This window comes from Charadrius vociferus, unplaced genomic scaffold, assembly GCF_000708025.1.
Source record: "Charadrius vociferus isolate BGI_N301 unplaced genomic scaffold, ASM70802v2 scaffold101, whole genome shotgun sequence".
NCBI classification, from domain to species: Eukaryota; Metazoa; Chordata; class Aves; order Charadriiformes; family Charadriidae; genus Charadrius; species Charadrius vociferus.
In genome coordinates, this window is record NW_009646941.1 from 1,320,670 (window position 1) to 1,347,079 (window position 26,410).

The 26,410-nt window shown below is 38.6% G+C and overlaps 1 protein-coding gene across 1 annotated transcript in view; it reads left to right on the plus strand.

The window, feature by feature from the left end:
* Window positions 1-26,410, plus strand: part of ADCY1 (adenylate cyclase 1 (brain)) — a gene marked incomplete at its 5' end in the record, with an annotated part of 154,259 nt that overhangs the window by 12,355 nt on the left and 115,494 nt on the right. Inside the window, one exon of the mRNA XM_009895050.1 lies at window positions 15,042-15,067. Coding sequence (XP_009893352.1) covers window positions 15,042-15,067 — 26 coding nt within the window. The remainder of the gene's footprint in view (window positions 1-15,041; window positions 15,068-26,410) is intronic.

Genomic DNA, 26,410 nt, shown 5'->3' on the forward strand with positions numbered 1-26,410 from the left:
CTTTCCATTCTAGGTCAGTTGTGCCTGTGCCTTTGGTAAGGGTGGATAACACCCCGTACTGTCCCACCTGAGGCATGCTATTGGGAATCTGTCAGTCAAACTTAGTCGCACAAGCTTACAAACTCTCACTCAGCCAGGTTCATTTCGGCAATACAGCCTGCTGTGTTGTAACCTCATCTCTACGTGGATCTTAAGTGGCATAAAAGCGCTAACACACAGGTCAGATAACAGGAGAGAGAACAAAACCTGGTGATATCATCATATCTGCTGTTTATGTCCTGAATAGTAAACCATTAGCAGGTGTGATGACATGTGATGCTCAAGTAATGCCCTCTGAACAGGATTCGGAAATCTCTAGTGTTGAAAGGTAGTGCCTAGACTTTTTCAGACTCCAGGAACACCAGATACCCAAAGTCTAGTAGGAAAGAAGTCTCATAGGTGAGTGATTAGGGTTACACAAATAATTAAAAGGCCAGCTATTTCCTTCTGTTGATCAAAGCAGCTATATTAATGGCCTAGTTTTACTCTCAGGCCATGTTTTAATTCACCATTACCACTGAAAAATCTAGACCTGTGGATGTGGATACGCACTCCTTTTCAGCCCTGGACTGAGACTGGACTCCTTTTCCTCCTGGACCAGGGAGCTAATGCAGGTTAGAACCACCGCGGACGGATGAGTTCACTATTCCTGTTCACACCTGCATGGGCTTCTGTGCTAGCATGAAAAGACTGGGCACAGGAATGAGTAACCAATGTAAAAAAGAGGGCAGAAATGATTTCTTTTTACTCTTCTGTCTGTTTATGTCCTCGTGTTGTAACAGCAACCGTGTCTTCTTCACTGCTACATGAACTTCAGTGGGAATAGCTTTAGCCCAATGACATCTTTTACAAATGCAGCCTAACTTTTCACTTTATAGCTAGTTGTGTGTGCATTAGTTTAGATACAGAAGTTTGAAAAGATAGATAGGTAAATCAGGTGATAGAACTAAAGGTTGGGTTGATTTAGTGTAGCCACTAAAACAATGTTTTTCATGGTTATATCCTGGAACAGCTTTCAGCCTGGGTGCCAAACCTTTATAAGCAATTTGCAAACGTAAATTCCTGTTAAGGACCAACAATCATATTTTCTTATGTTTCAAAAACCCTTTAAAAGTAATTCAAGGATCCCCACTTAAGCCATTTATATAGAGGGACTAGTTTGTTAAATGGTTCCAAAAGAAGCAAGTGACTTTTAAAAATGTCTAGAAGCAAATAAAATTTGTTTAAAGATTTTCAATTCCTACAAGGTGCCATTTTAGGCATCTTTAAATGCCCCCAAACTTCAAAAATTGCCTTAGTGTCCCTAAAAAAGTTTTATATTTATAACCAATATGGTGGACTCAATGAGTGAATCACTGAACCTATTAGTTCTGGAGCAGGTAACGATGTGTGTGTTGCCAAGTACAGAAGATACTACATGGGATTTTGATACAGGAAATCAATGGACTTTGCATGTTAGCATGGAGATGTTATATGAATATGTTATTTATTTCAGAATGGACCGAAACTATCTTCTCTGCATACAAAATAGACAGTTTCTATCTTATACTATTACTTTGGCTATATTTGGTTCTGAATACCTGAGTTACAAAGCAGGGACTCAAAAAACCACCTTAATTTTGATAGCAAGGATGATACCCTGTAATAATCTGTGCTTTTCAGCGCTGCTACATCCAGTCACAGTCAAGAGCAGAAGGAGATTCACAAAATATTAAAATTTGTTTTGCAGTGTCATTCAGGAAGAAGCTGTGCATAGTACTGTAGTTGCATGCATTCAAATAAAGATGTCGGGCAGCAAATTCATGGAAAACACAAAAGAGCACTTGCTGAAAATAAATGATGCAGTGCTATAACATACATTAGCTGTTTATCCTGAAACCAGTCTCACTGTGCAGTAGTGTCTCCGGGAAGCACTGCTTGCTTAAGATGCTTCTTTTTCAATGACTCTCTTCCCGTTGCGGCTGAGGACACAGTAATACAAAGCAAACAGGGGATTGCTCACGAACCTTACATATCAAATTCTAGGCTGAAACTCAGCTTATCTTGTTATTATTTACCGCTGATGTTATGCTAATGCCTACAGGTGTCAAGTTTGATTAGCTTCTCAACTTGCTGCTTGCTGTACAAGTGCACAAATAAAGGCAATCCATTGTCCTCTACTAGACATGACAAAGAACAGAAAACAGACTAGAGATAGAGAGGCAAGATGATTTTCCAGAACTCAAGAGGTCAGTCAGAATAGATTGTGAGTCTCCTGACTCCAGCTGCTGTTGTCTGGGACCAGAGTTTCATAAATACAAGACTTCATCTTAAGCATCATAAAGCCCCAAGGAATAGTTTAAAATATTTCCATTTACTCTTGGCTAAGCCATACTGTCATGTTTTCTTCTTTTCAATTACTTTGAGATGAACCTTTTCCTTTGGTCTGCATGACTTGGGGCAGGATGTTCATAAAAGAGTGAGGAGTTTCATGTTACGGTTAAATGGAGCATGTTTATGAGCCATTTAAACTTTTTTCAATGTATTTGCCTCAGTAACTTTGTTATTAACTGCATAAGATATAGATGAAAGGTTGATTTTGTTTACCCAAAGCAATGACATGAATGTACACAACCAAGAATAGCTACTTATCTATATATTCTCCAATAATAGTTGCAATTGTTTCACTTTATTTTTTCTCTCTTGGGCAAAGTGAAGCTACAAATATGTTTTTGAATATTTTCCCATCACATTTTAGAAGAAACTAGCCATAATTTGTACATTTTAATGGCTACTCATTATTATTCTGTATCCCAGATACAATGTTGAGATAAAGATGAATGGAGTTATGCCGTAGCATTTTAATTCTGATAATGGTAAGAAACTAAATCTAAGCAATGTGAAATCTGAAAAACAAAACAAAGATTATTTTAATTTCTGTTTGACATTTCTAAAGAAATATTAACAGGCTTTTTGGAGGTAGTACGCTGGTTTACCTGCAGAGGATTTTGGCTGCTTTTTGCTCAACAACATAAAAGAGATAGATGTAAGATGTGTGTACCTGGCCAGCTTGAGAGGAAGCTTGAGGGAGTCAGTGGTTAGTCAAACCAAAAAGAAGAGGGAAGCTGTCCTCTAACCCATTGCTAACTGATGATAATTCCTAGGAGCAGCTTCCCAAGTATTGTGAGTTAGAAAAATCTTGCCATGCACATTATGGACTTTTACCTGTAGCTTCATGTTTGACAGCACATGGTTGAAGCATACTTTAGCAGAACAACTCAAAATGATCAAAGAATAGATGAAAAGTTTATGATGTGAGGGACATAAGTGGCTTTGTTTTATAAAATATTGTGAAAAATTACCATTTCCCTCCTCTTGTCTGCTTTCATTTGTGAAACTTTCACTGTGCTTGGTTTTTGCTATTTGAATATGACATTTAAATATTGCAAATGCTAGTCTAAAGTATACAATCGCCTACACAAAGATAGAGCAGATTTATTCTGAAAGTTATTGAAAGAAGTATCCTGCCTGTTTTCTATTTTTTCTGTTTCCTCATTCAGTTTTTCCCTCCCAAAGGAAATGAGTCAGAGGACTCTTAATTTCTCATTCTGTCTGTCTCTTTTCCACATTAGTGTTCTTGCACAGATCTCTCAAAAATTTTCCCTCAACTCATCTCTAAGCATCTCTGTGACTAGGGAAAGGTCTCTTTTTTTTTGTTACTTTTTCTGAATTCTTTTATTACACAAATCATGAATATAAATTTCTGCATCTTACTCTCAACTCCTGCTTGTGCAAGACCCTCAAAAGAATGAATCTTGTTGCAGCTTCCATTCCTTACACTTTTCAAGAGTAGAAAATGATGCAGAAGTAGGAAAAATCGAAGGGTATCTCTTTGACTATTCTGCTTCATCCTGGAACAAGCACTTCACCCCAGCAGTGGGTTTGCTTGAGTATGAGCATCAAGACTCCTCCATAGATTGTTTTTCAGTATCTAAATTCAGAAAATAGTAAGAAGTGTATTGACTCTTTCTGCACAGTGTTTTGTACAACTTAAATTTCTGAACCTCTGATGGTAGCAGAAGGGTTGGGGTTTTTTTCAGGGTTCTTGGAAAAAATAAAGCTCTCCATGCTCCTAAAATTAAGAACATTTTCTCAGTTAAGTATTTGATCAAAACTCAAGTTTTCCTGCCTGCTTAATTTTAGCTTTCTGCATTTTATGCTTTTTCTAAGGTGATCTCCTTTACTCTAGGATTACAGAGTAGGTCTTAATCTGATGGAGGTTTCTGGATGGTAAGGGTCATATCTCAACAGCAGTAAACAGAAAATGCTGACAGTATTTAAACTGTTGGAGGTCTGTTTATTTTTTTGCCTTCTATTTCACTGGAAGTTCTCTGTGTAACCCTGACCAGCAAGTGTAACATCCTAAGCGCGTTGCTCTTGACTTTCCGTAAACACATCACACAAGTACAGCTTTATGGGTTTTTTTGGTTTGTTTCTTGAAAGATCATTTCTCATCAGCCAGGGGAAAAAAAATACACCATTCAACCTTCTTAAAGTGAAAGTTTGGGTTTTTTTGTGAATAAATACTCACTGACAGTGCTCATCTTCTGAAGCTTTGATGCAAATGTTAAAAGCCTCCGGGACAATATAAATTGCGGCCCTTTACAAATATAGTTTCCAGGGCAACTAAAGGGCCTGCTGTTTCATAAACACTGTGCTCTCAAGCAGAAGCATTTGTCTGTCTGCTGGAAGATATTCCCTCTGTGTAAAAATACCTCTATCATCCTCATTCAGGTCTGGACTATTTGAAAGTAAAGCATGGAATTATATTGTACAACTGCAGTTGTAAGTGAGGTTTGAGCTGTAAATATGACTAGTGTGATATAAGAAAGCTGGCAGATTTCCTCATCTGCTGCAGCAGTATCCTCCCTCTATCACCCAGCCAGGGACCAACACACAGCCCCCTCTCAGTGTGGTGTGTTTTGCCATTCCTGTCTGTTGCAAGATCCTCTGTTAAATCCCAGGTGAGGCTTTTATTGCCATTCAAGTGTGGAAAGGGTGTTGGGTTTTTTTTGGTGGACAGAATATATTTGGGTTGTAGCTATGAAAAAATGTATACTTTGTTATTGAATTCAACACGTCTACTTTCCACGTGAAAAAAGTGATTGTCTGAATGAGCTTTTCAGAAACTCGGTATGCACTCATATACCACTTGACTAACATCCTCCTTGACTATCATTTGCAATGACCAGCACCATTTTCAACCTTTAGGCTCTGAATCAAATTCTTTGTTGTTGCTCTGCTTTTTTTTGATGTAATACTCCACGTGATCACAACATTACAAGCTTGGCTTTTGCATATCCTACTTAAGTATTAATGCAGGAGCAACAGCCAGTATGTAAACCTTACCCTTCTTATATGGTGTAATCAATGTAGTATATGAGCAGCTAATTAATTGACTTGGTTGGACTTGTTGATACATTAAAAGTCAAGTCCAAAACAAAGATGCAAAAAATTATTTGAGTGCCTTTCTAATTGTGCTTTGGGTAAAGTATTTTCAGTATTTGCAGTGTGATTAGTCTTGGTGAGATTTAGAGAACATGGTAAATACTGCGGTAACTTTATTTAGTTATCTTGTGCAACTAAAGAGGTGGTTTAGGCACAGTAATTTCAGAAAACGAAGCAGATCTTGTCCTCAGCTATATTTGCATAACTCTTCCTGATTTCTGCATCAAATGCGTTCATGCATATCTGAGTACTATACAAAACAATGACCTAGATTAGAAGCTTGTTTTAATTATGTATACTCAATTTAGTACATTTTGAAAAGTTACTCCATTTTTTACTAATTTTAAGTGAGATGAGAATTTGTTCTTAAGACATCTGTCTCCAGTCAAGTTAGTTCACACAGGTTTAGAGACTCCATTATTTCCTACATTTTATCTGTTTGTCTGTCCATCCATTTCTTTCTTTTGTTCTTTTTCATTGTTTCTTTCTTTTTCTTTCTTTTTTCTTCATGCTTTTTTCTTTCTTTCATTCTTTTTCTTTTCTTTCTTTTCTTTTTTCTTTTTCTTTTCTTTCTTGCTTTGTCTCCCTCATTCCCTTTTTACCTCTTTCTTTCATTCCCTTTTACTTTGATTCTTTCTTTCTCTCTTCCCATACTTACCTCTATCATTCTGTTTTTCTCTCTTTCTCTGTTCCTCAGGTGATAGGAGAAAAAAAATAAGCAATATTTATTTTCTTCATTTATTTTCTTCCCTCAGGTACAAATGTTGACTTCACTCTGTTCAGGCAGAATTCTCAAATGATGATTAACACAAAACTAGCACACTGGAAAATCCGTAAAGAATTGTACAGGGCTAGAGCCTTTTGACCTTCTGTAGGAATGTGTTCTGTGTCTGACTTCACTGGGGATTTTGACTAGAAAGCCTAAGGAAAAGTAAAGTACAGATTTCAAGATTTGCTTTTCTGGCTGCTTGTAGTCTTTCATGGATTAAAGCATTTTACCTTCTGAAGCTTGAAACAAATTCTTAGTGTTTTTCGCACAGAGAAGCAGTGACCTACTCAGGTCTCATCACCAAACTGGTCAGTAAATGTAAAGACTTTTAAGCATAAATTTGTAAAGGTATCCTCTACTCATTGTTATGAAGGCTAAATATCCCTTTAGAAATAATTTAAGATGTGGCGGTGACTATATTATATATTGAATGCTACTTTATCAACATTTTCAATGAGACTTGAACTGTGAGGCCCAGGTCCTCACAAGTATTTATGTCTCAGAGCCCCTAGGTTGACTTCAGAGAAAACTAGGTGCCTAAATGCATGTGTGGGTTTGCACCCAAGTCCATGGTTGACTGCTTTCAGCTGTGTCATCGTAATTTCTCAACAACAGGATTCTACTAGCGGACACCGTGAAAACTTGGATTGCTGATGGAAGCTCTGGTTTACATGGAAGCAGATAGGCAGGAAATCACTTTTTTTACCAGTAGTGCTCAGTTTGATGAATATTGACTCAGGGATCACTTGCCATTTGTGAGACTGCACATCAGGAGAGACACATACAAGCTATGAAGTACAAATGAATGCAGACAGAAATGGTTCGGTGTGTCTCTGTTACCTTGGACATTTACCAGGCACAGCAAAGCAAAGGTGGTTAAACTCTGAGGAAGGGCCTTAAATGCCTTTCCTCTGCGGAAGGAGGTCCAACTGTCCCTTTTCCATAACAGAAGACTTTGGGCTTCCAGCTTGGGCCTGATATGGATACCCCTGGATGACTTGTGCTGCAAAAGCAGTGTTACAGTAATGCTTCAGCTGTGCCCGGAGTACTTGCTTGAACACCTTTCAGGATTGCATACTAAAAATGTCTTAACCGCTGAATTCAATTTGGGCTGAAACATCCGAAAGGTACCTAGTCATGCAATTCCCCATGATCTCAGTAGAATTAAGCCTGTAACTCTAGGCATCAGTTCTTACAACTGGATACAGTGGTGCAAAAAGAACTTTGTAAGCCTGAGCTCTTGTTTTCTGTAGGGAGGTTGTGACAGTTTCATAGGATTGAGTTCTTGCTGCATGGCCGTTTGAGTCACATTGTGGTCCCCACGGGCATCTCCATGAGCACCACAGGTTGGTCATTCCCTAAATGTGCATGTGAACACTGGCTGCGCACTGCACAACTAGTCAGTTTCTGATAGGCCTTTGTTAATTATTAGACTATAGTAAGACGTTGTGTCTCAAAGGTCAAGACAGGAACCACTGGTACCAAACAGGCAATCAAAAGTGCATACTAAAATGGTACCAGTGTAATTGTGCAACTGTTTGCTCAGGCACTGGCAGTAAAAACGTAGTGATAGGTCCTTCGTTAATGATGAGAGCCTATCCAAACAGGAGAGAGAGGTTTATTTATACATTCCAGAATTAAGAATCAAACTTTATTCCCTGATCCAGAGTATTCTTACCACCATAGCTCCAGTGTCTTCAGCTTATATAAACTGAAAATCTGTGCCCTGATGTTTTTGCCTTTGTTAATTCTGTGTTTGATTATAACTATTTATCAAATAACCCCAGAACACATTTACCATCATTGAATTAGCACTCTGAAAATATTTTAAAACAGGTATTTTAGACTTTTCTTGTGGCCATATGCTCAGTAACAAGAATAATACAGTTTGCTATGATGAGATCATACACAGAGGAGAAAGAAAGATATGATCATATAGAATCACACAGATAAGTGCTATCTGTGTTACCATGAGGGATCTTGGCTGGGCTATCATGCGGTTGTAACTGCACAGCTTAGGTTTTTGTTCTTAATCACACCGATAAGCACAAGCAATAGAGCATCAGGGCCAGGGATTTCCAGAGCATTAGCAATCACTGAAGACAGAGCATATGAGAAGCACATGCTAAGTTTTCATGCTAAGAAGTCTGACAAATCTGTGGGAACTGGAGGTCTGGATGAGTTAAGTTGGTATGAAGATGTTTTCCCTTTAGAAAAAGAATAAAAAATATTCTTAGAATTCTCTTTGCCTCTACTTAAAAGCAGCATTATGGCCCATATAGTCCTGAAACAGGAAGGTTTCTTAAGCTACGATACAGGAAAGACAACGTGGCATGTAGGTTATCTTAAAATAGAGGCTGTTCTTTAGTCACCTCCCACTCGACTGTCAGAGTATACAGCACCACCCCTTGTATTAGTAACCCCTATGAAAATGAATGCCATGCCAAGAAATAAAAGGGGAAGGGAGGGTCAAGAAGAGCTTAATCAGACGGGCAAATCAACCTCCCAAAACCTTCCACTCTCCTTTCTCCAATACCTCTTTAACCCTTTTGCCCAGAAAACTGAATTTAATAACATAAATTTAAAAAAATACTCCATCAAAGATATTCATCAGGATTTTGTTGAACTGGGTGGTGTGTTAGTACAAAACAGAAAGAGGGCCTCTGCCTCCTCCCAAATAAATGTATTATTATTGTGCTTGTTAGTAAACAGTAAATATTAAGGCAGCGAAGTAGGATAACAAATTATCATAGTAATTAACACCTTAAGGTACATGTATGTACATTTAGAAAGAAGTGGATTTCAGGGAAGGTAAGGAACTGTCCCATCTGTTCAAAGGCTTCCCGTGTCTTCTGGAAATAATTCTTTCTGCCTTTATAGCCAGTCACTGTGACACCCTTACCTTCCGCTGAAGGTATGCTTTTGGTAGTGAATGCTTCAGCAGAGCACTTCTAGTCCTGTTGAAGGGTTTGCTGCGTGTGTATGTCTCCAGCAATGATTTGTTCCAGGAAAAGAGTTTCTTCTGGAGGCTCAAGGAATGGTCACAGCTGCCTGTCATAAGTACAGAGATTTATAGAGCAGAAGGTGAGGCCAAGTAGAGTGTAAAAGGATTGTAGCAGAGAGAGGGAAAGCTGAGCTCAAACTGAGAGTGGTGTAAGGGAAGAAGCATCCAAGAAACCATCTGAATTAGAGGAGGGCTGCAGCGCTCTGCTGTTTTTCTGGTTGGGATGAAGTGAGCCTCACTGCAGGTATTTGCTGCGTGTACAACAGCTGAGGGAGATCCTAATCTCTTACAGAAGGGGAATCTCTCTGTGCTTTCTGTGTGTGTCAGTGTAGCTACTCTCTGGATATGCGTCTGGATATCTAGACTTTCATATCACAGTTACTTTCATGGAGATTGTGGTCAAGAATATGATACACTTAATTATCAAAGAAACTCTTATTTTATGGCCTGTTACCCACTTACGATTTTATGCTTGTTTCACTGTGGCTAGTGCCTGGGGCACATTCAGTGATGTTCTCAGTAGAGCTTTTTCCTAGAGATTTTACTGATGCCCATGCTGTTGGTAGCAGGTTTTGGGAATTGCTTCCCACTCCCCTTTTTTTTTTTCTCTCTCTTTGGCCCTTTTCTCTACATCAGAGTGGGATGATGTCTCAGTAACGTTAAATCAGGCCCTTGCATTATAACAGGCTGTGAGAAACCATGAACTGTGATCTACAAAGGTAACAAAAATCAGATGCAGTTATAGTTCTGCATATCTAATAGTAAAAAAAATGACTGATTTAGTGATAATCTTGCCTGTAATCATCACACAGTTACCACTCACTGGCCGTTCAGTCCAGTAATTAAAATGAACTAGCATTCCCCACGCAGACTGGCCACACTGGCGCTTGTAGCAGGAGGGCAAGTGGGGCACAGCATGACCATCATATCTGTGGTGCCAGGTTGTTGCTGCCCCTCTGCTGGAGATCAGTGTTGGGGCAGATATTGTCTGCCCCCTGTGGTGGCTTAGCTTCAAGGACTACCAAACCAGTTCATACTTTCAACATGCTGTGAACTTCACATTTTTTGCACTGTGGATTGTATTCTGTTCAAACTCACAAGAAGTCCTTGTAAGGGCCAGCACCTAAGCACAACAAACTCAAACTGGAGAGTCCACTGCAGACGATGATACGACGCTGCTGTCTTCACCCTAACTAGAAGTCCTCTGGTTTCCAATGTTAGCAGCAAGGGTGGAACTTAGAGTCACAGTTCATTTGAGTGAGTGGATACTTACTATGTAAAAACATGGACCTTATTTAATGATGAGTACATCGTAAATCTCTTGGCAACGGGTATATCTTTGAGTAACCGTTTACAGCAGAATTGCATGAAAATTGTAAATTCACATTACTTCTGGTTCTAGTTTGGCAAATACTGCCCTTACTCCACGTATTTTTTTATTACTACTTAGTAAAGAAGCATGTTGATGAAAATGTTAAATCCCTGTTGTAAACATTTAGGTCCTTTCTGATAATTAATACTATCTGCATTTGGGAGGTAGGAGGTTTGCATGTGTGTTTTCAGGAAGGTGGGAGTCATTTGCAGGAGTGGAGAAGCGTGATGTACGCTTACAGAGTTACATGTGTCCATATTGCTGTGTGGGTTTGCTAAGCACTTAATTAGAAAAACAAATAAAGCATGTCAAGGGGTATTTTGTATGGAATTACATCAGAGCGTTAGCATCTCTTACTCGCTAGCAAAGCTGTGAAGCATTGGCTATATGAAGTGAGAATGGGCAATATGGCAGGTCAGCATGAAAATTTCGGTTGAGTTGTAATTAGAAGTAATCAAAGGCTATTGCATCAATGATATATATGTTTTGATTTTATGATAATATTTGGGATGACTTCAGTCATTCTAAATTGAAATTAGGAACATATATCTGTAGATATTATATATACATATATAAAACATATACAGATGTCACACATATATACACACACACACGTATTTTTGCAATGGCTGATTTTGGAAATAAGTTTAAATTTAAACTCCTTTAAGTAGGTTAAGATATTCCATTTATCTGATCAGTGGAATACAGTCACTGACCTACATTTGTGAGGAAATAATTTTTTCTGAAAATGCTGTTGTAACTTTAAAAGGATCATTAATGGAACATATCTGGCAGCCTAATTTGCATTTTAGATAACTCAGAATTATTAATTATCATGTTATACCCAGGCAAACTTCTAATTTCTGCAGAGAAGTATCTAGGCCTTTACAGCTTGAAAGGAGATAGCCAAAACCAACCATGTAACAAGGGATAATTGTACAGGATGAAAGGGATTTGCTCTCCTATGGATTTCCTACTGTGCTATTTCGAATTTCTTGACAGGGTTACAGGCTAGCCTCATTTCTTTCTCCCTGATCTATTTTTGGTTTTGGTCTTGGTCCTATGCCATGTAGTGTCTCACAGCGGAGTTTCGGGATTCTTTTATATATTTGTATAAATACATAAAATACCTCCACAGTGAAAACATCAGGTTGGCTATACAAACCACTGTGAAACCAGACCTGTTTTTTTCAGAGCTAGCGTCTCGCACCTCTTTGTTGCAGCGCTTTGTGCAGTGACACACAGGCAGGGATGTGCACACCTGCCTGGTGTGCATCAGCCACTTTTCACACCACCAAGTTAGCCAAGGTCTCTTTCCCACATCCCATTGCTCTGTGAATGGCTTCCCTTTTAGGTGATGAGAACAGAAGAGACCTTGTATTTTTCCTCAGATTATTCTTCCAGCTTAATCATAGTGCAGAGCATGGCATGCCACTATTCCCAGCGATTGCTTGTGAGAGCCTGGAGAGTGCTCTGCCTGGCTCTGTTTGGTTCAGTCTGTGCCACTGGTGGTTTGGTTCGGTTCGCTTTTTCTCATTCAGCGGAACTGTTGCGCAGGGGCTGTGCAACAGAAAAAAACAAACAGGAGACAGCCTGTCATTTGAGCTGCTCAGTCCGTTCAGTCAGTTTTGTCATCAGTGCTGTGATGCCTGTGTCCTCCTGGGAGGCCAGGGTGCAGAAACTGTCACATCCCATCTCAGGAGTCAAATGCACAATCATGTTTTAGATAAAGGCAAAAATACAAAGTTCTTGCATGTATTCCTGGTCATATTTCTTCATAGGCTCCATCAACTACTTTTAACTGCAGATAACAAAGTAATAGCTTTGCAGTAGTTTTAATGCCACAGCTGGTGGGCTTGATATTAGCTTTCTTTATTGGTCCCAAGCCGGGCTCTGTATCAGAGCACATCTGAATTCCTCACCAAGTTTGCCAGAGTGCTATTGCAGAGTAAAAATTTCCAGAGCAAACTGCTGTTTGACAAAGAAAGCCAGAAGTGTGGAAAAAGGTGTTTGGTTTGGTTTTGTTCATGGTTTTGGTTTGGATTTTTTTAATAAAAGGACTTGTGCAGCAGCTGAATTAAATATTGCTGAATCTGAACTGTGGGACATATCTTTGCAAGAGACATTTGATATTTGTACTCCTCTCCTGGGGTGCTTATTTAAATAAAAAAAATGTTATCAAAATACTACATGATACGCATAACCTTCAGCAACTGCTTAAAACATTGATTTTGAGCTTTGATCTTTTGTGAAGAATTATACCATCTTGGAACTGTGGGTTTGGCTGTTTCACTTCTTAACTCTTCATGTGATCTCTGTGGTGGATGGGCATCTGTTCACTAGGTACTGCCGTTAGCTTGTTCATACCTTGGTCTTCTTTTCAGTTCTGGTAGTCCTAGAAAGGGATGGCTGACTTGCTTTGTTTCCCAGCTGGCTGCTACCAATACTGTTTCCATCATCTATATTGGATGCTATACTGATCTGTGGTTCTTGGATTTTGGTTACCTGATTGGGTTTTTTGAATGAACACTAACTAATTGGCAGTATTGCTCTTGTCCATCTGTCTTTAGGCCTTAAAAGTAGGCAGGCTGTCTACTGCTTGTCTGCCTATCTATGCTTAAAGCATGAATATGAATGTTGCTTTGTTTGCAGCTGTCTCTATTACCTCTTTACTTGTGGCTTCGTGCCTGCAAACTTGATGTTAGTCTCTGTAGCTTTCAAATACTTTCGCCTGTAATTTTTTCACCTTTTATATTTCTTCACTGAACCTGTAAACATCATCATGAATATTATAGTATAGCCCATCCTTATTAAAAGGGCAATTTGTATGTACTTTACAATAATGTCATGAAAAAATAAAATATTACCTGGTAGCTTTATTTCTACTTTGGGCCGAACCCTGGTAATTCAGTAATGAAATCTCCCCTGCTTTCATCTGGGGAGAAAAAAAAACCACAAAACAAACAAAAAACCCCAACAGATTGAAAACCTAACATCTTTTCTCTGAGCTTTCTTCCCTGAAGCATCTACCTTTTTTTAAGGAAATGCTATGCAGTTTTTCTCCCTTGTATGCTAATTCTGCGCAATTTCCCAAAGCTTTCTGCTGCAGCCCTTGGCACCTTCAGACTGAATCTCTGCTACAAACTGTTCTTTCTCCATGTAGTGAACTGTTTTGCTGTGTATTTAGGACCTTTCCGGAGATCCTTTAGCACCTTTCAGAGCATGGTTCCAGTGCAGTGGATCCCAAACTTTCCCAGTTCATAGACAACATAGTGGCAGTAGGAAATTACTGTACTTAGTCTGTAGGTGGTCTAATTTGGAGGCTGGAGGTATTTACCTGCCAGACCTCTTTATACATGGCCAGCATGGATGAGAGCTGTGGGGTCGGAGGACCAGATGTCTAAGAAATCACTGTCAGGTTCAGAATGTAGGTTTACTATTGATCCAAGACAACCTGGACTATTCTCCTGAAGTGGATGTTCTTGACAGAGCTGAGGCTTAGCAAAGAATATTGGTTCCATCTTACTGTACTGTTAAATAAACTTGATGTTTGAACTCCTTTTCTAGGCTCTTTTGCCACTGTAACTAAATTAAATGCACTATGCATCTTCAAAGTCAGCACCTCCATAACACTGAGAAACCTCCCTGTGGAAATAACTAGGGCAAACATTTTACGGCTTAATACAAATATCTGTGGCACCTTGCTTTATTAATTTTGTTTAGCTGGACCAAGTTTCCATGCAGTGGTGCATCTCATGTTGCTTACTGTTGAAAAACTTGCAATCCCCCAATGGGCATGATTTTGAAAAGTAAGATTATTTGTAAAGAGTGGGTTATTTTTGGCCTGGTGAGTTCCCAGGGGTAGTTAAACATGTGACTGCCGGCACAGGATAGGAACAAGAGTCAGCAGGAGGGTAAGTAGCATCAGGGCAGTCCCTGCTTCTGCTGGCTCACGTTGCCTTGGTGCCCCCTGCCTCCTACTCCCCATTTGCTACATGCATATGTAGCAGCACTAAAAAGGACATAGTGCAGAGCTCACAGAATCCATTCAAGCACTGAAACCAGAAGCTATATAGCCACAATAGCACAGCATTGCACCTGGAAGGATAACCCCTCTTAAGTGAGGGTTTCAAGTCTCTCACGCAGAGATACTGCAGTGTTGTTGATAGACAGTTTTCAGAGCTCAGCTGGTGTTGTCTTTGCAGCACTGTGCTGTGCTCAGGAGACATACTGGTCAAGCTTAGGATGTATGCCTTTGAAGGGTGTTAGGTGACTACCTTTCTACTTGGACTGTGCAAAGAAGTCTTAACGCCCTAAATAAACTGACTCATTAAATGATGCAGTCTTTTGCCAAACAGTTGCATTGCTAGGTCAAATTATTGATCCACTTATACTTGTATCCTACACTCCTGTCAGTAGTCTTGTCTTGATTACTCAAAATGCTGTGCCGTATTCTGCATGCATGACTTACTAAAAAAAAAAAACGTGGAAAACCGATGGTGTTCCTTACCAGTAACTCAATGGACTGCAGTGGTGAGCTCTAATACACTGAGTTGTTGCTGCATAATGTTGTATTACTGGAGACAGCAACAGATAGATTACATTAATTGTGCGATTGTACAGATGATAAGTTACATTTGTACATATGTTGGTCCATTCAAAAGCATGGTGAGACTTTACAGACTTACAGGAATTATTTTGCCTATTGCATTGCTGAAAAGCCACTAATAGAGGTGAAACACAGTAGTTGCTTAACAGCTAGCAGATTCCTATAATCAACTGAATCTACAGGGGTAATTTAGGCAGGCAAAAATGTAATTACTTGGTATATTTCCTACACTGAACTAATTATGCAGTGCCTTACACTGGAAAAATATCTCACTCAATGTCCCTATCAGCACAGGTCTCTAAGGGTAGAATTGTATATAATTTATATAATCTGAACACAATTACAAACATATATTAACATGTATAAAGTTAGAGTTCTTTCTAAAACTAATATGAGCCCTTGCCTCAGTTCTTGCGCTTAGTTAATTCTGACGGTAAAAATAGACCCTTCAGTTACTTAATATGAAAATCTGCCTATTTTAATGAATTTTTTTTTTTTTCAACATGCCAAAGCAAGGCAATATAGCAAATGCAACAGTACACAACACAGAATTTAAAATAAATTTCAAAATACTGGAGATATGTAGGTAGGCTGGCAATAGTGACCTAGCTGCAATAACCAAGTCTTTAGATTACAGTGTGGAAGCCTAAGATATTAAGGCAGAAAGCATGCTATCATTCTGACTTTCACGTAGATATACAAGTGAAACAGATTGTGTGAAGTGACTACTAGCAGAATTTAGTACACTGATTACAGACTGCATTCGTGGTTTTAGAGGTAGTCAAAATAATTGCGTTGAGGCAATCATTATATCTCAATGTAAAGAGTAGGGTTGTGTCTCTAAAGTTGTCAGAACTTTGAATGAATGTCATGGATTTTGTCTCTTACTAGCATTTTAGCTGGCATTTGAACTTACTGAAAAATACTGCTAGAAGATGCTGGAAACCCCTAAAACAGAACAGTAGTGTTCCTGTGATTGGTGCTTGTGTTAGTTCAGATGATTTTTTAAATAAAAATGCCTACTGAGACAGACTTCATGTTCACAGACATACCTTTCCTCTAAAAGTATTGTATTCACTTTTCCCTGGCTGTTTTTTCTACAGATACTGTTGTTTTTCATAGTTTTTACCACTTTGCCCAAAATAAAAGCAATAGTTCAGTAATGTCACACCGAAGATTTGTAGGAATGGCTAGCGGAATATGTTCTGGCCCTGGCAATCTTATCCTCCTCATTTGGGGATTTGTTTTAGAACCTATTTTATAGATAATTCAATCTAAGACAGATTCCCTTATATGTTCCTTATAAGTAACAATACTTCCTCCTTCTAAAATCAAACACTGCTGCAGACTTGGTTTGTTTTGGTTTGTGTGTTTTGTTTTTTTTTCCTTTTTTCCCCTGCAAGGGCAGTACTTTGTACTTACTTGTACTTTGACGGTAACATGTTGAACCAGGTATTAGGAAAGTGGTCAGAAAAATATTCAGGAGTGCTTCTCTTCCTGTTAGCTCCCCATTTAGCTGCTTCAGGAAGCAGTCATTTATGGGATCTAAAAGTTTGCCTCAGTTTCATGGTCCAGTGTAATAGTTACTGAGTCTGCATGGGAATGACCGGAGTCTCCCTTTAGTCGTATTCTGCAGTGACACCCTCTGAGACCTCCTAAGTGAACCACACTCCTCCTCAGGCTGTGATAGTATTGCCCTATTAATATGTTTTTCCTACATAGGCATCAAATTTTAATTCGTGAAGATTCTGTTACCTCTCAGTACAGTACAGTTAACTTAATCATCTGGTTGGGCTGCATGCTTCCTTTAATGCATAGCACCACTCCTGTGATCTTGCATCTTGTTTTTTCCCCTTGCATTTTGCACCTTGGAAATACAGTGCCCCACTGATTATTTTCTTTCTAGTATCCTTCTAATATGATATTTCTCGTTCCGTATTCAGTTTTAATTCATCCCAGTTCCTCCTTCTGTATTGGCACAGAAGCACATACCCATTTTGGTCTGACTACCTACTTTCTACACTCTGTTTAGATGGGATTTGAATGGTTCAAGTTGTTATTCATTGTTTCTCCCTGCAGCTGTTCTCAGTCTAAGTTATCTTGCCTTACTTCACCTGCAAGGGATGTGTACTCTTGAACTGTGTGATCTTCCACCTTGTCAAAACTCCTCAATTCATAGTTTTGTTTTGACCCATTTTTTATTTCTGTGAAGTTCATCCTGCTTGCAAAAACTCATCTTGTTCCAAAACTACTAATTCAACACCTACATTTTTTGAAGGGTCTGCACTGAACTACTGCTATCACCTCAACTTTCAAGTACCCTATGATGCAGTGTTTGATGCCAGGTTCTTTTAAGAAGTATTTCGGATTACTTCATTGAGGGAATTGGGATCAGATCACAGGTAGTTAGTTTTGAAGGCAGGAGAACTATCCCTAATGAATCTGTTCGTGAAAGTTAGGATTTTTTACAAAAGGGTTTGACAACAGCTAACATGGATACTTTGTCAGAGCGTTTGGGGCAGTGACCTAAGAGTTACTCAGTGCATCAGAACACAGCCAAGAAAATTTTTGAAGGATTTGATATAAAAGACTTTATTTTATTATTGTTGTCTTCACATCAGAAACATACATAAAAAGAGTGTGATAATGATAAAAGTAAAACAATCTCTTCATTAGCATAATCTACTGTGTACAACTATTTACAGTCATAAAAATGAATATAACTAGTGTTATGCTGTTGCTGCAAGAATGTATGTTTCATATCCATTTTTATTCTTAAGTACAGAAAGGGGGAAAAAGAAAAATGGAGACCTGTACTGTGAAATTATATTTTCTTACTTATATTTCTGGTCTGAAAATGTCTAAATATCTGCACAGTTATTATGAAGCTGTTACTCAGTGCTACACATCTCCTTTTTAAATCCCCTGTTACAGACTTCCAGGAATTCTCCAGTAATTTCCAGGATTGTTTCTGACATTATCCTATAATGATTTAGGAACTACTTATTTCAGGAAACTATTATTATCAGGAGACATTAGAAAATATTAAAATGTTTGACAAGTTATTGAATGAATAAGTGATTAATATTTTAATCTTTCTGTAGGTAGCAAAGCTTTGCCATGTAGTAATAAGCATCTGCCAGACTTCTGTGTATATTGTAGCTTGCTCATATACACATAGTATAATCAACAGTGCTATATTTGCTTTTATTATGAGCCCTTTTTATACACATTTATGCTTTGCATGATTCAGCACTTAACTCTGTGACATAAGTGCCATCTTTTCCTGTACCTGTGCAGTCTTTGTGATAAAAGTCCTTTGATACTTGCAGACTTGCAGGGAAGTGGATCATTTCCAAAAAGTAACCTCTATTTTTTTCTGTACTGGGGAGAAAAAAAAGAAAAAACTTTAATGTCTTGTCTGTATTCTGGTAATGCATTCTGGTCTGGCAAAAGACCAGAGACTTCAGTGGAAAGTGGGCTAACTGGTGTTCGGTCAACAGGACCAAGCTAGAGCTGATTCAAAGTAACCTCTTCCGAAATGCATATAGTATGGGCATCTTGAGCACCACCTCTTTCCAGCTGCAAGTCTACACCTGTTGGGCATTTTTCTTGCCATTGTAAACATAGTAAAATACAGTCCTTGATTTATCTGGTGTCTTTGGGGTCAGACAATGAACACGCAGAGCCCACGCCAGAAGAAAGCAAAAATACAGCAGCACTGAAGAGTACATGCCCAATTCCATACTTGTTATTTCTTCATTTCTTTGTGCAAAAAAGAGTGCAGTCAGCAAACCCTTAAGAGGGGATTTGTGTACAGTTAAGAAAGATGAAATATGACATAATATGACATATTACAGTAGTGCCATTGACTCTTATTATTTTTTTACCAGTGAACAGCTTGCTTTGGGGCCTAACATATTGTCTCCTCTGTCTCATTTGTATTGAAGCAGAATAAGAAATTACTGATGTATTTTGTTTTCCTCTGTAATTTTCAGAATTCTCAGAAACTCAGTTAAATCCCACTCTTGTCTTTTCCAGCGCATAAAATTCTGCTGTGTGCAATCTCTTATAATATCTACATGGAAGAAGCACCATTCCTTTTAAGATTGCACATTATTAATTTGATGGACAGCCTTAAGCTAACCAGAACTGACAAGACATTCAAAGCAGAAAATAAACCCACCAGACAGTTTGCAGGAAGGAGGACTTTAATTGTTTAAATGAAAGTTGGGATGAGTTTCTGAGCATTTCGGTATCTATAGGAGCAAAAAAAATCCTGGGAAGGCACCTCGTTCACAATTTAAAGCATAGCAGACCATGATCCTTACCTATCATCTTTTTCATTCAAATAAAAAACCAAAACAAAACAAAACAAACCCCTCTCTAATGAGGCAGAACAAAATATGATATTGGCAAGAGAAAAAGAAAAAAAAAAAGCACAGTCTTCAAGATTGTGCTAACTACATTTGGCATCTTATCTGTAATTCTAGCCCCCTTATTATTCTTTTGCTCTTCTTTTCAGCTCAGAGCAGGCATATTTCAGTTCCACTTTTTATCATTATTTTCCTTCTTTCTTTTTTTTATTTATTTTTTCTTTACTCCCATTTATTCCTACTGTTCCAAAAACATACTTGATTTATGTCCTGTTATCTCTTACCTTCCTCCAGGTTTGTGATTTAACACTGATTTATTTCTGCAGTTCAGCTCAGTGGTTTTAAATGCTTGGCATTCACAATATTGTGACTTTTTTTTCAAAATAATTTTTTTTTGCATTCAAATGATGTTACATTAAAACAGAACCAGAAAACCTACACATGACAAGAAGATCACATAACCCAAGAAGTTATTAGTCATGTGCTTTCATGATAAGTCTTTAAGAGCATCCTGTTGCTCACAAAATTGGCGTATTTTTCTTTTTAAAGTCCTGCTCCAGCAATGAGATTTGTATGAATCAGTTTGGAACACTACCCAAATTCCCAACTACGGAATCATGCCTCTATTTTTTAGCACATCAGACTATTTTTAATCGTAGAGCATAGAGATTCTAACAACAAACTTGATTTTTAGAATCACCAACTGAAAATGAGTAGACTTTGGTCCTTTGGTCCTGAATCTTTAGAATTTCTTTGGTTTCTCTTGAAATCATTGTCCAAGGAATTCAATTGTTTAATGGAGTCACTAAACAGAGATATATCCTCTTGTTTACCTAATAAGTCTCTCAAGTGCCAATGTGACTGGAAATATTTTTTTTAAATCTTCCATCAATTTCTTGTTTGATCAGTTGCTTAGTGACATACTGTATAGCTGGTTTCTCTTTGGAAACATAATTTTCGAAGTTGAACAAGAAAATGGCTGGTTTTCTCTATCTCTTGTGCTTAAATTGCTCCTTTGCAACTTTGACAGTATTAAAGCTCTCAAGTGCCAACACTGACAGAAGATACCATAGCTTAAATGACCCTGCAGAGCGAAAATCTTATTATCTGCAGAGACAGCTCTTGCAAGTTGTAAAGCACAATAGGAGAAAAGTAAACGGGCTCTGTGTAATAGAACATAGTTTCCTCAAGGCAAACACTTTCATCTTTTCAGGACATTTGACCAGAAGTGACATCATTCACCAACTGCTTCAAATATCTGCACGGAGAGGAAAAAAAAAAGAGAAAAGAGATACAAGAGGACATTTGTCAAGTCTAGCAGGCAATCCTTCTGGTGGAAAGGGAAACCGACTGAGATCCGTTTAGTCCTAATGCAGTCATGTTTTCACTTAGCAGTACACAGGCAGCCAGAGCAGCAGCGTGTGCACTTTTTCCTCTCTTTATCTCTGGCTGCCTTCATTCATCTGGAAAAGAACCAGGTGTTTCAGCAGTGAGCGAGAACCAAGGCCTCACAGTTTAGTCATTTGATTTAATTTACAGGTGACTTGTTAGAAGACTTCTGTATATTTCTTGACATTTTGGGGGCAAACTTTTTTTAGTGCCATAAAATAAATAGGAGGTCCCATGCTTGGTATAGAAAATGTGTACCTGACACTGCTTCAGTCACCAAAAAAGACTTGAATTTGCTATATAGGACCTTAAGTAACGCATTTCAGCACGATTTCCTAACAAATGAGTTCATTACAGTGTAATATTTGGACAGCTGCTTGAACTTAACCTGTGTTTATTTTCTCATCTGCAATATGCCTGTGATCATACCGAACTGACATACACTAACTTGGGAACCTGGTTATATCTGTGGCTGTCTCCCAGATCTTAAGAAAGTCCCCCGAAGTTAAATTCAAAAAAAGGCACTTAGAGGTTTTAAGCACAGGTGTTGCATTTCCTAGGTCTTATGCACCCAGCCTTCTAGGAGCAAAATTCAAGCCCTCTTTGGAAGTAGGCTGTGCACAGCACAGGATCACACCACTTCAGTACCGCATAGATGGTGCAGTGTCTGTGCAGCATGTGTAAGAAGCTCTGTGGACACTACTTCGTCACCAGCAGCACAGTTCCTAGGCTAGACAAGACCGAGCTTGTACCACTGGAGAACGGATCAAGGACTTGGAAGAGCCATGTTTTGTCACCAGCGCAGTCACTGACCTCTGCCCCAGTGCTGTTTATTGGCAAAGCTTTGTAGAGAACTTTTGAGTTTTTACAGAAAACACTTCGACAACTAAACTAAAGCTGACAAGTGAGAGGTCCTGAGTGAAAAGCTGGTAGTGTGTTCCAGCTGCCAGAACATGCAGGAGCTTACCGCATATCTATCAGTCTTTGGTAAGCCAGGCCCCGTAAGAGGCATATTGTGGAGTATGTTTTATGGATATAACCAAATCATGCGCCGCCGGAGCGTGAGTTACAACAGTGAGTTCGCTCGGCTGGTGGCACACAGTGGGCTGCAAAAGGAGCATGGCTGGGAGCCTGGGAAGGAGGCTGTCCCACTCAGGCCAGGCAATCTTCCTCCTGGGTGGTTACAGAAGAAATCTGAAAACGCGGAGCCCCTTGCTGAACTGAAGCCACAGCCTCAATTTGTGTCTCTGTAGTCTAAGAGCTGTACACTAGATAAGAAATGCTTCCTGTCTACAGCAGCCAGGCGCCAGACTGAGGCTGCTACATGCTGTTTCCCAGACTTGCGCAGGACTCAAATGAAGAAAAATTGCATTTAAAATCTGAAGGTCCAGTCACCTAGCAACTATAGTCCCACCAAATGTTTCCAACTAGCTTGGATTGTGTACCCCCACAAGTCTTTATTTTTATGTATTTAATTACTGCAGCTTTAAAAAAAAAAATAAATGTATTAAGATGTTCAGATGGGTTCTTGGGGCGAAACAAGTACTGGAAAGGAACCGCGTGTTGCATAGAGCAAGTGCAAACAATTTTTCAACAACAGATTACTGTCCTATGCTTCAGTTGCACAACATGGCATTATACTAACTAATAGGAAAAGGGGAGAAAGCTGCAGATTTTTGGTTGATGTGCAACAGCTTCAGGGGCTGATCACCTGCACTCTGCCAAGCAAGTTAATAACATGCACAAATAAATAAAAAAATTGGCCGCAATTTCTCTAGAAATTATTTCAAGTGTCTTTGGCAAAATATTCAAAGTCTTTTGTGATACATAGCAGCTATTCATAATGCTTGGGAACAATTGCAATGTCCAAAAAAACCCAAACCATAACAACCACCCCAAAAGCACAGAAGAACTGAGCACTTACTTGTTCTATGGTGACTTACAATATGCCGTAAAAGAATGCAACAGCTAAATCAGGAAAGAAACACAAGTAATGTTTGCCTGTCTCTTCTCAGCACGAAGAAATTTGTGGAATGCGACATGTAAGCCAGTTAGCAAGAATATTTTGACCTTTTTCTGGGTAGCTCATTGTCTCAGCTTTCCACTGATGGAAGTGACCAAGACCATATTATTATGTTTAAGGTATATGTTCTGCTGTGAACACACTCTGGAGTGCAGTACCATAATATTACAGCAAGAGAAAGCTACAGCTGAGATATGATCTCTCTCATACCTTATCTGAGAGGCAATCATAGTCTCTCATATAGTGAAAAACCATGGAGATCAGCCAGATCTTTTGTGTACCTAGACTTGAATGATTAGTGTGGATGACTGTGAAATTGTTTTTGCTTCACGTGTAATATTCTTCAGATATTCTCTTCAGTCTGCAATCGCCCCAGCACTTCTCTGGGCTTTGGAGACAGTTTGTTGTCTTGTGTAAAAGTAACCTCCAATTATGTATCTGTAAGGTCTGGTTTGATATATGGAAAGCTTGCTGATACTAACCTCAACTGGGCTTAATGGATACAAATATGAAACCAAGAAAAATAATTAATATAGTTACAAGCATGTATCAGTACACACACATGATGTATAAAAACAGGCTTTGGACAGAGACAAATCAGGGCATTTTCTTCTTGCTTGCTTGACTTTCTGAAGTGCAACAGACCGGTGCTATACTTGGCAAGTTTCAGACGTTCCCGTTGCAGTAGCGCCAAACATTTCTAATTTTTTTTTTTTTTTTTAAATACAGCTTTTATTAAGTCATTCATTATTTGGAATGGTTTGAAGTGATTAAGAAGGTGTGCTTAAAGGTATTTCAGCCTCTATGCTGCTTGCAGTATTTTACATCCAGTACTTTATTTCTACAATTTCATATATCAATGCTCCAATGTATATTACCTGTAAGTTCTCTGTCTCATATTTTTCTTATTCCCTAAAAATCAGCTGCCTTTTTTTTAATAAAAAAATGTCGATAAGAACTAAAGTTCTTGTGTATAAGTGCCCCTTTCTTTCTTCCTACCATGATGGAATTGTGAGTTCCTTTCAGAAATTCACTAAAAAGGGCACAAAAGCTCAGAATCTCAAAAAAAAGGAGCCTGAAATTAATGTCACACACCTGAATGAGAGTATTGATGGCCAGGCAGTTGACACTCTGGGACTTCAGCAAAACAAGCATTTGGTGTCTTATATAATCACAGATACCTTTATCAGAATGTTTTTAAGCTGCAGTACTACATAAGGTTTAGGATTCAAAATTTATGATTCAGTCAACCCTAGTTCTGATATTCCATCGTAATTGTCTGCTACTTAATCTCAGAAGTGCTTCTCACACCACGTAAACAGCCAACGGTGTATAACGTGAGAAGGAGGTGCACTAACTGTTCTCCCAGTGCATGTTTCCAAGTTAAAAGGACATAACCTTCAACCCATGAACTGGGGAGCTTGATGGCTCTATTAAGACTCTGCTGTTGTAGGGGTTGTTTTTCAGAAAGGTTTATGGCATGTATTTTAAATGGTTATAAATCGTGACTTATACTTTGGTGAAAAAGGTACGCAAAGAGAGGGAGAGACAAAGTGGATTTCTGCAATTACACATTGTACATGTACGCTTCAAAAAACCTGGCTGTAGTTAATGGGCATAGCATCCTAGATATCCTAAAGGTCTGTCTTCACTTGTGTGCTTATAGACACCCCAGTGCTTCTGTCTTTTTCTCGTCAGTGACATCTGCTCTCATTCAACACATTATCACTCAAATAACTAGTCACTAATCCCCTCTTAGAGTATGCTGTAGATTCAGGGTGGGTGCGAATGAAGGCAGAAACCATGGAGAACAGCACAGCAGAACAATATTTTCCTAGTACATGGCATAACCCAGTTAGGACAAAACCTAACAAAAATAAGAGATTTAAATTTAAATTTAAATTTAAATTAAATTTATTCAAAAGGGGAATACGTTTATTTAATCTCGAGAAAATTTGTTTGGCTGCCTTCTCTGGTAGGAGAGTGTGCTTTTTGGGATGCAGTCAGGAACGAAGGAGAAGTTCTGTGTGCCTGTGTTATGCCACTTCAGCAAATGGAGGGAGCAGATGTAGTAATTAAGTGTTCTCAAAAGGTTGTGAAGTGAGTTAAGTGAATTAATAAACTTAACAAAACCATGTCAGGATCAAACGGTGATTGTGCATTCTCTTTTATGCAGTCTTGTGCTGTAAATAAAGCACTGCTCTAATGGTAACATTTTCCATAACAGGAAAAAGAGAAACGATTTTTGTTTAAACTTGTAAAAGGTCTTGTTCATGATATCAACAATTTTCATAAACAGCACAGTCGTGCCTTGCTCTTCAAGAGTTTTAATGGTGGAAGTACTGACTCATTTTGGTAAGCTGTTCATGACTCTTTCCTTAGAGGTATGCCTCACAATAGACATTCATATTTTACAATAACGCGTTTCATTGCCATATCTCAAAGTATTTTGACAGAATGAGTAAATGTTACATTGTCTGCATAACAGGAACAACAATAGTAGCACAGAAATTACTTGCAGTAAAATTCAATTAATGGAAAAAACTGGAAGTAGAATTCAGGCCCTCCATACCTCTCATCTTATCGAGTATTTGAGTGTTAAGATATACACGAACCACACTGGTCTTATCTTTTCTGCAAACTTTAACCTTCACCTGGAAAAGCTAGCCACATTTCCTACATATCGTGAGAACTTGTATTGCTGAGAATAAATAAAATATTGATATTAGCTAATAAATTACAATCCTGGTAGTGGTAACTATTGAAATCCCTTCTCATTCCCATTGACACCACAAGCCCGGCTTGTAGAAAGCACAATGAAGATTTGGAGTAATATCCTGAATTTTTTTTCTCTGATAATTTGTATTTCTCATTTAGTCTACTTTAGTTGGGTATTTCAATATCCATCCACATGTATGCCACTTTGTAAGAAAGTCTTTGAGTGATCCAGAAGTCATTTACACCTTTGTGAAATAGCCGCATTTTTCTACAAGGCATTTTGTGAGACAAACAGAAGGCTACTCCGTAATGAAAACCAGCCTCAGATTTGAACCATCTACTATGCAACTGTTTACCTGATAGCAGAATTAGTCTGCTCAAAAGGCAAATATCAACATGTAGAAGATTTTTTCACCATTTGTTTGAGAGCAAATGCATGCATGAATGCACACATGAGGATTCTTACTTTGAAGGAAAAGGAAGTGGAGAATAAAACCTATCTGGAATTGAGAGAAAAGTTTTGATAGACTCTTCAAAGAGTCAGCTAATCCCAAGGGACACTCAAGAAGTGGGAGATCACGGGGGGGGGGGGGGGGAGGTCTTTTTATAATTCTTTCAACATCG